The sequence below is a fragment of the Monodelphis domestica genome, chromosome 3, assembly GCF_027887165.1.
Source record: "Monodelphis domestica isolate mMonDom1 chromosome 3, mMonDom1.pri, whole genome shotgun sequence".
Classification (NCBI taxonomy): Eukaryota; Metazoa; Chordata; class Mammalia; order Didelphimorphia; family Didelphidae; genus Monodelphis; species Monodelphis domestica.
Genome location: NC_077229.1, coordinates 298,903,257 through 298,915,375, shown reverse-complemented (window position 1 = coordinate 298,915,375; position 12,119 = coordinate 298,903,257). Strand labels below are relative to the sequence as shown.

At 35.3% G+C, this 12,119-nt stretch overlaps 1 protein-coding gene across 11 annotated transcripts in view; it reads left to right on the top strand.

The window, feature by feature from the left end:
* ST18 (ST18 C2H2C-type zinc finger transcription factor) overlaps nucleotides 1-12,119 on the top strand; it is a 349,790-nt gene that overhangs the window by 254,105 nt on the left and 83,566 nt on the right. For all 11 annotated transcript variants that reach the window (XM_007487130.3, XM_007487129.3, XM_056823905.1 and 8 more), the window contains one exon: nucleotides 5,335-5,534. In XM_007487130.3, the coding sequence (XP_007487192.1) occupies nucleotides 5,335-5,534 (200 nt within the window). The remainder of the gene's footprint in view (nucleotides 1-5,334; nucleotides 5,535-12,119) is intronic.

Sequence of the window (12,119 nt, the reverse complement as noted above, 5' to 3'; positions counted from 1 at the left end):
TACATTTATACATAAGGATGTCTATATCAGTAGGGTGCATATTAGTGCAGTAGCAATATTTTCTTTTAAAAATTATCTATCCTGAGGATCTCCTCATTGTAGTAGAAATATTGATCCCTTAAGAACAACACCTAGCTGGGACTATAGAAATGTAAAAAAGTCTCTATTCTCTTTCCAACCTATCTCCTTTTACCTTAAAAAATGTAAAAATATTCATGCAAAAAAGGAAATAGAACTAAATATAAAGGAACTCTCAAAGGAAAAAAATTCTGGTAATTATTGACTTCCAGGAAAATTCTAAGTCATTTTCAAAGAATGAGACATTTCAATACAATGCAAATTATTGTCAAAATTGGAAAAAAGCATTTAGCTAAACTCTTTTTTTATGAGAAAAATGCAGTCCTAATTCTTAAACTAGAGAAGGATAAAGCAAAGAAGAAATATATAAGAATAATATCATTAATGAATACCAATTATAACATCTTAAATAAAATTCTGTCATGGGGAAAGCTGGGTGGCTCAGTGGACTGTCAATCAGGCCCAGAGATGGGAAGTCCTGGGTTCAAATATGACCTCAGATACTTCCTAGCTGAGTGATCCTGGGTTAGTCATTTAACCCCCTGCCTAGCCCTTGCCGCTCTTCTGCCTTAGTATTGGTTCTAAGATGGAAAGTAAGGATGTAAAAAAATTAAAAATTTTAAATAAATTTAAAAAACAAAATCCTGTTGAATAGAGAATATCATGACTTACTCAAAAAATCTATTATGATGGCCCAAGTTGATTTACATCAGGAATCAAAGTATACTTCAATATTAGGAAATCAATCAACATAATCATATAAAAACAAAACTATCCAAAACCACATAAATATCTCAATAGTTGAAGAGAAAACCTTTGACAAATGACAATATTCATTTATGCTTTTAAAAACCTATTAAAATTGATTTACATAAAAGGAGAGTTTAAATACAATTAAAATTATAGAAAACCAGAAGCAAACATCATATACAATGGAAATATTCTAGAATCTTTCCCAGTGAATCTAGGTGTAAGCAATAATACCTACTCTCCTTTGTGATATCGAAATCACTTTACAAGACTGATATATATTAATTTAAGGTCGCCAAGGAATTCAGCTATGTAATTCCTAAATGAAAACTCAAGTCAGAAGTCAACCTTTTATGGAGTTTTTAATTATAAACAGGAGGAAGAAAGGTATTTTAGAGAGAGAGAGAGAGAAAGAGAGAGAGAGAAAGGGGAGAGAAGGGAATAGGGATTAAATACCCCCTCTGTTTAGGCTGGGCCAAAGGCCCAAGCCCTTAGATAGCTGAGGCAAAGAAAAGAGATCAGTCCCTATCACTCACGTGACCAAAATGGAGAAACAGTCTTAGGGGCCTCCACCTCCAGCTTCCTTCAGAGCAAGCTTCTCAGAGCACAACCTCTCAGAGCAAAACCTCTCCAACCACCTTCTCAGTCCTCAGACCCCCGCTATCTTTAAGGAAACCATCTCAGTTCCCTCCCCTCAGTTCTCACATCTACCAATCACTGTCCATGTCTTCCTTGTGCCAATGGTGGCTCTAGCTTAACCCAGGACCGCCCAGAGGTCTGTGGCTTTGCACATGTCTGTTGAAGGTCATATTCTCAAATAATTAAATTTTGATCTATGCTGCAGCCCTTCCTAAATCCTGTTAGACTGTTAGACTGAGTAGGGTGGAGATTGTAAGTTCCAAGACCTGGTTCTGTCATTCCAAGTATCTCTATTGTATCATTTCTAAAATCAATCATGACTCAAAGAACTTCCTGTTCTATGCTTAAGCATAGGTCAAAGCCCTTTCCATTGTTTAGCAAAAGGTTTCTGTCCTAAAGTAGTCTTAAGTAGGAAGGAGAAGGACCTTTCCAATAGAGTTCTTACTATCAGTAGGAAATTGTTCAAGTATGAAATTTCCCAATGGGAAAATTTCCAACATTCATAAGTCTAAGAAATTTTAAGGTTTACACCTTAAACCATTAGATATAATTCTAGAATTTTTATCAATATATAAAAAGATAGAAAGATATTAAAATAAAGTATGGACAAAGGTGAAGGAGACAAACAAATCATGTTTGTTGATGACATGATTGCTTAATTAGAAAATTCTAGGAAATCATCAAAGAAAGTAATTGAGACAATAGCTTTAGTAAAGTGACATGCAACCAAAAAGAAAAAAAGTCCAATCTCCTATACTTCCCATTGCTTTCAAAGTGCTAGAGGAAAAATCATCATAGCAAGACATGTACATATTATATCCAAAGGTGGAATTATACCTATCTGTAGTAAGAAACAACAATAATTATATTTTCATTCTCAAGAAAAAAAATTTAATAATAGCTATCTACCTAGATAAACATTATAAGAGCAAGTTTCCTGAGCCTATGACCCTCAAGTGGTAAATGAAAATATTTATCAAATTGAAATGTAGAGTTCATGTACATTTTTGTCTACCAAACCCAATGAAGGAAGTCTTAGTGAAACTATTTAGGAAAGAGAAACAAAGTTCTTGAATTTTTCTCCATTTGAAGGCTTAGCTGGAATTAGGTTAAAAAAAAACTGATGAAAACTTTATTTTCAAAGTGCATTGCACTATGTTATCCAGAATGAAGATTTTCATGAATATTTTTAGCAAAAAAAGGTCACTTAAAAAAAAAACTCTTATCTTCTGCCTTGGAACCAATACATAGTAGAGTGATAAGGGGGTAGGCAATGGGGATTAAATCACTTGCCCAGGGTCACACAGCTAGGAAGTGTCTGAGGTCACGTTTGAACCTATGACATCCCCCCCCCCAGTATAGGCCTGGCTAGAGCTACCCAGCTCCCAGCTGCCCGCAACAGTTTCCCCCCAGTCTTCCCGGCTCCCTGACAACGAGTAACTTGTACTGTCAATGGCACCTCCTGCATCTGTCCCCTTTTTTCTTTACCATTCCCATCCTATTCTGGTTTACAACCTCATAATCTCTTTTTTAAATAAAATTTAATTTTTAAATTACATATAGAAATAATTTTTCACAATTGTTTTCTGGCATTTTGTGATTAGAAATATTCTCCCACTCTTCTTCCCTTCCTCTCCTACCAAAGGTGGTAAATAGTCTGATATAAGTTATATCAGAGCTTTCCTGCAATGCATATTAGAATTAGATTTTTAACTGTTCCCTATAGCCTACAGACTCACCTTCTAACATCGTATTCTGAATAAAGAGAGCCCACCTTTGACTCACTCATTGGAGTTTGTTTCCACTAGTAGCAAATCTTGTGATAACAGATATATACCTATAATATCATATCACTATGAAAAATGAAAAAAATTAACCTAATCTATTGGTAACCATCTTGGGTAAGTCATTTAAACTCTATGGACCTCATTTTCCTTTTCCATAAATGAAAGGGTAGATTAGATTTTCCCTAAGGTCCCTTCTAACTGCCAATTTCTAATAATGCCTTTTAATGAATAATATACATGAATCCCTTGAGTTCTGAATTAATAAAAAATAACTACAAGAGGATACTATTCTAAATCAAGTTATACATATCTCTATTAAATGCTAAATACTTCCATGGCTACATTGTTATATCTCTTTGGTGGCATTTATGTTTCTTCTCCTGTTCAGTACTTCACTGACAGTATGCTGGAGATAGAAATACTTGCCATGTGCCTATCTACCATGTGGCCATTGGGTGTCCCATAAACAAAATTCTTTGGGAAAGAACATATCCCATGACTCACAGTCATGTAGATTCATCAATCAATGAATAAGCATTTATTAAGTATGTACTATCTGCCAGCTACTGTGCAAGTTGCTGGGGACACAAAGAAGGAAACCTTCTCTATTTGCAAAGAGCTTACTAATGTTCAGAAAACTGCACCTTTGTTTCAGAGAAAAGTTAGGAATCATTAAAATCACTACCAGTTTCCTAAAGGCAATCCAGCCTCCTCTCTTCTTTCTAATTCATTCTGGTCCCATCTCACTCTCCATTCATTATGTCTGTACAAAATATCTGCAGTAATGAACTGGCCCCATCAACCATCTATCCTGCCATGTAGTATAGTCTGGAAAATAAGTAATATTTAACTATTTGATTTTTCCTGAGTAGATAATTAGGCTGAGAAATTATGACTGATTGTAGATTCCTTTAGAAGTTTCTGCAAAGTTCTGGATTTTGTGCAATGAACATAATGTCATCTACAAACAGGAGTATCTCAAAGACTTTATCATCTAGCATGGTTTCCCCTTCCTTTTGGATTCTACACAAGACCCGACTTAAGGTGTTAATCAGCAGCTTTTAGAGGACCGGGAGCATGGATGCCTTTTCCTCTGAGATACATTGTTGTACTCATGTTTTGCATAAAATGGACATTCTCTAAATATTAACATGCTTAAGACTGACTGTTGGCTAAGATTTCTGGATCTAATAGATCCTGCAAAAGGAATAAATACTTAACTGTAACCAATAAGCTGATAAGCATTATGTCTGGTAGAGATATGACTGGGAAGTCTATTCAGATTTGATTTCTCAGTCAAGATGTAACAAATGGCAGCCACGAGAGTACTTTAGTATGAAGCCATATGAGATCATGGATAGGGATAAAGTGCTGACCATTTTTGGCAGATCAAATCAGATTTCTCCTCCCCTTCTTTGTTTGATCTGGGTGCCAGACGTGTGAAAATCAAAGGAGAGATTTTGGTATAAACTCATTCCACTTTTCCTTCTGTGACTAGACAATGGTTCAATGAATATTTAATACTTTCTCTCCCACCCTTTCCTTTTCAAGTCAGAGCACTTTACATGTGTGCCTCTGAAACTGGATGCACAACTGGGGCTGAGATAAGCAGTTTTCCTAGCACACAGGTATGCAAACACACTCACCAATCAGTCAAATGAGCATTTGTAACATATTGTGATTTATCCATAATGGACACACCAGTGTAACTGGTGGTATATTTTTCACATTAGCTGTTTCTTAGGATTAGGAAACCAGCATAAATCTTTTCTCATCCCTCCCAGAGTGTATTTAGTCTAGTGCCAAGCAGAGCTCAGATTAACATATGCTTACTCAGGATTAAAGATGATTTTTTTTTCAACTGTACTGGTAACAGTGAAAGAGAATCAGAACAGTTCAATGGCTTTGTCCCTGCTGTTTTTGTTAGTGCCAACAACAGAATCTAAACCTCTATTCACCACCTCAAAAAAAAAAAGTAGTTTGACTTTCTCGTAGCCTTACATTATAGCTTTTCAAAGCAAAGTATCAAACAATTTCGAAACACTTCATATTGTTAACTTTTTCTCTTTACTTACTGCAGTGCTGCATATGGCTGCCCCATGGCAAAAAAGAGAAAAACGGAAGAGCCAGCCTTAGGTGTTCCAGTCAACAAAAGGAAATCTCTGTTAATGAAGCCTCGTCACTATAACCCCAGTGTGGAATGCAAAGAGGAAAATGAGGACCAAAGTGAGACAGAGGAAGACGATTGTCTCTTGGAGATGAATGGCCATCCCACTGCAGGTAGCAAAGAAAAGGGGTTTAGGTTCCATATATCCTCAGGCACTAGTAAAGGGGTAGCTCAGAGACTGGAGAACAGATGTTTCCTAATTGTTGTGAATAGCATTTATTCCAAAATCAAAGTTTCCAGAACAAGGAACATGTTATTTCTCCTTCCCAAGAATGACAAAAAGATAGCTGGGTCTCTGTGCCCAAGAAATTATGTGTCTTTCTTGATAGAAGCTATCAGAAGAAAAGGCCAAAGCCATATCCAAAAGGAATTGTATATGGTACTACAAAGAAAGGAATGCTACTTCTGTACTTTCATGTCAAAATATATTGGTACTTGGAATATTTAGCAAAAAACAAACATCTGAATGGAAATTGGGTACAGATAAAAAAACATAGTTCTGGTCCTTGGAATCTTTTCATCAATAGTCAAATTCAGGTTTAACTATAGTCAAGAAAGTTCTGGATTTAGAGTCAGAGGTTCTGATTTGAATTCTTACTCTGGCAAACACAACCCATGTGACTATGGGCAGGTCACCTGATCTTTCTATGTGTTCGTTTTCTCACCTGTCAAATAAGAGCATAAAATAAAAGGTTTGGAGAAATGCATTGTGGTTATGAAATCAGATTACATTCTCATCCCTGAGTCCAATTCTCTCTTTTGCTCTGGTTCAGCACTTTTTTTATACTTTAGAAAGTCTGATCCCCTCTATTGCCAAAGTTTTTACAATTAGTAAGTTAATTCTCAGGGAAGTGTGTTCATTTATTCTATCTGGCTATTTATTATATAACATGGATAAGTGGAATTCAATGTTCCACTAAAAAATTTATCAGGAAAATCCAGACTACAGGAACTATCAAATAAGGTGTGTGGGGGGGGGGAGAAATAAAAACCTACATTTTCATGAAACCATGATTTCATCAGATTTGGTATTCCTCCACTGATATCAAACTACAAGCTTTGCTTTTTCCATCCTGCATGATTTCTATCTGTCTTTTCCCATAAATCCCCTGTAAAATATCCATCTAATGTGTAGAAAATCCCCTCTGTATGTAGAATGGATAAATGTAGAACTTCATCTGTTCATTTAGTGTTTTTTATTCTTGCTACACAACTGACCCAGTTCATCTGGTTGTAGATGCCTTAACTGCTTTTATGCCATTTTGTGTGCCAAAGTCAATGTGGAGAATATACCATAGTCTAATTAGTACTATTGCTCATATTTCCTATAAGCCACATGTGCTTTTGATTCTTCTAAGATTGTATTATTTCAGGATTTACAGTGATATACAAATACCAGAAGACTGTTGGTGTTAAAGGTATTGAATTTTATGTTCATGGAGTATTTAGGATAATTGAAAGCACTTTGCAAGTTCCTAAATGTGATCTAGTCAAGTCTTCTATTTTCTTAGCCCAGCTTATTGCTTATCTGTGCTACCTCTCATTTTAAACTCAACACACTTGGACATATGCATATACACCATGTGTGAACCAATTCAATAGGCTGCCTGTTCAGCGGCATATCTTAGGCTGGAAATAATCTGTACTTCATATGTTTTTTTTTTCCTATTATAATTGGACAAACCTCTTTTGCAATGTTCTGTTTTCCCAAGATTACTTTGTAGTATTTAATGAATAGATCTATGCTATATAAAACCTAATATTTGATAAATTAGGAAGATGAAACAAAAAGGGAAAGGAGAAGTAAATAGGCATTTAGTAAGTGTCTACTATGTGCCAAGCATTTACAAATATCATATTTGACCCCAGTAACAAGCCTGTGAAGTAGATGCTATTAATTTACCAATTTTTTTAGTTGAAGAAACTGAGGCAGAAATCGAGTGTCTTGCCCAGGATCGCACAACTAGCATCTGGGGTTGTTTAAACTTGAGTTCTCCTAACTCCGGACCTTGCATGCAAATATAATATGAAAAATTCAAAACAATGTTTCTGAATTTTACAAAAGAAAACAATATGGCTAAATAAGTTGTTACTTTAAAAAACCTCATGTTTCACAAATAAAAACCAATGGGCTTGTTATTGCCTAGGTTATAACTAGTCCTTTTATAGTATGAATACTAATATTAACAATGATGATAATCATTAATAGGCACAATTATAACTAATGATAAAATAACCTAGAGAATATGACTTACAGGTTTGGGGACTAGGATCAGATTTTTATTTCTGTTTCTTTCCATCTGAGAATATTTTAAAACTTTCTATTTAAATGCAGACACTATAAGTCCCTGGCTTCTACTTTGTTATCTTCAATGCATATTATATGTTCTTCATATATGTGTTTCTTTCGTTAAGATAGAAAGGAAGCCTCCATCAAACCTCTCCGTGACATTTAATATAGTTCATATTTTAAGTCTTTCCCAACTCAGTGTATCTATAAAGCTAGAGAGTGGGTCTTACCAGATAGCTCCAGTAAGTTGTAGTCAGTCTACTCATGTAACTTGAAGCATGAATTAAGACTTAATGTGCTTTTCATCAAACTAACAAAAAATCTCATTTTTTTCCCTCTAAACACATTTGGAAATTTTTTTTAAATCAATATGCTTTTCCATGAGCACTTAATTCCCCAAATAGGTTCTGCCAAACATTCAGGTCTAGCCATTGATGGACATCACTGTGTTTTATATACACTTGATAGGAGAATGAGTTGGAGAAGGGAGAAACTTATTTGCCTTAAACTCAATTACATAGACACTTAAATAGATTTGGGCCAGGGTGGGGGCGGGGGTTCTATTGCCTTTTTTTAACAGCATTACAAGACTGGCAATATGATTAAAGTTGGATTTTAACAAGGCATTTGACAAAGTCTCCCATGTTAATCTCATTGACAATATGGAGAGATACAGTCAGATGACAATACACTTCTATGAATTCCAAACTTGTTGAATTAATAGATCCAAAGGGTAGTCATAAATGGATTGAAGTCATCATGGAAGGAAGTCTCTATTAGTGATTTATCCATGGTTCAATATTTCCAACATTTTTATCAATGTCTTTATCAATGTCAAATTTTCTGATGATGTATAGCCAAGAGGGTTAGCTCATAAGTTGCATAATGTAGTAAAATCTTTGAGGCTATAATGATGAAACAAATCAATTTAGATTAAATGTAATAGGGATAAGTGGAAAATTCTATACTTATGTCCCAAAAAAACCAAGTTCATAGGTACAGGATGTAGCTACAAAAGTTATTTTTATAAAAACAGTCTGGAACTTTAAACCCAGTATAACTTAATAATGTGACAGCAGTGAAAAACATAATACAATCTTATCATCATCATGTTATTGTCTAGATTATAACTAGCCCTTTTATAACATAAGTAATAACAATGATGATTATCATTAATAGGCATAATAATAACTAGTGATAAAATAAGATTACAATAAGATAGGCATCCCAAGCAGAACAAGAAAGGTAATACTGTTTCTACACTCTTCTTTAATCATATCATATCTATGTAGTATTGTGCTGTATTCTATTGGATTGGATTGAATTCTGGAGATCATCAGATTTTAGGAAGGATGAAGGAGAAGGTGACCAGTAAAATTGAATGACTAAAGGACATGCCATAAAAAGACTGGTTGAAGGAGCAGTTTGCAATGTTTCTCCTGGAGAAAATAAATGAGGCATCTCTAAGAATTTGGGCGGGGGGGTCTCATATGAAAGAGAAATTAGGTTTGTTCTTCTTAGCTCTTAGAGGCAGAGCTAAAACAAATAAACAAAAAGATTAAATTTAGCCTTACATTAAGACTTGATGTCAAGAAAAACTTCCTAAATATTGGACCCATTCAGAAGTGGACTAGGCCACCTACCTGGAGTGGTTCCTACTTCACCAAATGTCAATCAGTCAATAAGCATTTAGTAATTACCAGCTGTCTTTAGCATTGTTCTAAGTCCCGAAGATACAGATAAAGGTAAAAGATGATATTATACAAACAGTCTATATGCAGGATAAATAGAAAATAGCCAGCCAAGGGAAGGCACTAGAATTAAATGGGGATTGGTAAAGGCTTCCTGTAAAAGGTGGAACATTAGCTGGAATTTAAACGATATCAGGAAGATGAGGAGGGAGAGTATTCTAAGCATGGTGGGAAGGGAGAAGGTAAAAACGATTTTATGACTATTTGCCAGAGATGTGCTAAAATAGACATTTAACCAAATAGTCTCTGAGATCCCTTCACTCTTCAATTCTATAATTCTCTGTAATGAATATGGCTTAAGTTCATTCAAGCAAATTAATTCACTAATTTCAATTATTGATATACTCTAAATGAAATGCTATAGAATTTCACCTAAAATATCTTTAAAGAGGGAAAATGCATAAAAGAAAAGGAAAGCATGGAAGGTGACTAGCTAGCTAACCAAGACTTCTTCCTTCCAATGTTGTATTCTTTATCTCCCCAAACCTTCTCCCAGTATTTTTCTCTGCCCAGAGGACAAATTAATTTCAGAAATTAGACTGAGGAAACTACTGTATTTCATAACTACTGGGCAGAATGGCTAAGAGGCAAGCCGTTTAGTATCCATCCCCTATGTAAAAGTATAAAAAATGAAAGTCATCCTTTTCATCCACCTGATAATACCCAACTTCCCACTGAAGTAAAAGTTTCCTCTCTAAACATGTTTGCCTAATTATCTCTCTTAACTGGATAATTCAGTTGATTAGCACATGATGTTAATGAAGCCAAAGAAATTAGCTTGTCCTTCACGAGGTCTTAGCACTGTCCTTTGGCTTCATGCTGCACCATTATCTAGCCCCAATCAGCCATCTTGTCATCACATGGTACTGATTGCATGAGAAGGTGGGTCAAAGAGGACCATGATGCAGTAAGGATAACATTGAATTTAAAGTCTGAAAACCTGGTTTCAAATCTCAGATCAGTCACTAGTTATCATTGTGACCTTAGTCAAGTCATTAAAGCTGTATATGTTTCAGTTTCCTCATCTTTACAATGAGCCAAATGGTCTCATTGGCCTCCAATGTCTCTCTGGCAGCTATGAGTCTGTGAATCGTAGAATGTGGACCCTAATCTGCTGGCTGAGCACTTTTAGGGGTACAGATTCTGATTGGTCATTAAAACTATTTTTCATTACTCTGAAATAATTCCCTAAAGTAGCATGGAGTAAAAGTAACTTTAGGGTCCTGATTTCAAGTCTCACATCTGAGACATATTAATTTTGGAAACCTGGGTAATTCACTTCAGTCTTCAGTGCCCCTGGGCAACTTCCCAAGACTCCAAGCTGCAGAGCAGGCATCCATCTGCATTTGTAGAGGAAGTTACCTACATCAATAAAATCATAAATCCAATCTGAAAAGAAGCAGTTCCCTACCCTAGTGACTGGGAAGTTTTTGGACATCTAAAAGAAAAATCTTTTCATGTGAAAGACAGAAGAGATTTTAACTAGTCCAACATCTTCATATTACTGAGGTGGAAGAAATGTCTAAGTAATTAAGTGGCGGATTTGCCTCTGGTCACCCAGCTTAGAAGTGGTTTAGTCAGGACTTGAATCCAGGCCTGCCAACTCCCAATACATCATATATTTTACATTTATTTTCACAAGTGGGTCAAGACTCTCAGGAAATGTTCTGTTAAACAAAATGTTTTTGATTATTCATATTTCTATTTGGGAAGGTTTTAGCTTTCTTTATTACTCTCTTTCTCACTCTCTTTCTTTCTTTCTTTTTTCCTGGCACTTCCCAGCAATGGATATAGAACTCTTGACATATTTGTAAAAATTGGCTTGCAAATTACCCTGCTTATTATAGATAATGGAGACTATCCAAGAAACTTGGTTCCTAGACATTTCAGAATAAAGGCTCTCCAATGAAGTCAATTACTGCTTCAAGTTCTACTCATTACTAATAAAGGGGATTTTTTTGTTTACCTCACTAAAAGTACTTTGTCCACCATACCCAGCACTTTGCAATCCATTTCAATGAAGAATGATTTAGCAAATACTAAGTGCAAGGCTCTGCGGATTAAAAAGGATAGGTTTGGGGACTAAATCCAAATGACAGAGGGATACAGGAGCTTTCTCTGGCCATGCAAGTCAGCACCTTCTCTGAAACATATTTTACTTTGGAGTTAATCTTAATAGTTCCATGATCTTCTGTAGCCATGTTCCTAAGGGGAAAAGGGTCTCCTTTTTTTCCATTGACATATATCGTCATTTATTCTTGTCCAAATCTTTTTCCTTATTATCTCTTTGGGGTACAAACCCAGCAGTGCTATAGCTGGATCAAAGGGCAGACAGTCTTTTACATATTGTCATTTATTAATGTCATCTTAGCATTTGCATGAGACAGTTTTATGTTAAAATTTAACTTGGAATCGTTTTTTTTTAATCTTAAATATTTCTTGTCAATCACCTAGAAGGAAAAACTGTGTGTGCCCCATTAATATCCTTTAAAGTGTTCAATAAGAAACAAATACACTTATTGTAGCCTGTTGCTAATGATGTAGGATGTATTTCCAAGGAAAGCAGAAAAAACACAGACTTTACAAAGCCAGAGCTGTGCCTTATACCATTGTGGAAGCTCATGGATCCAAGTTCATTGTTACCCATTTCTAAAGCC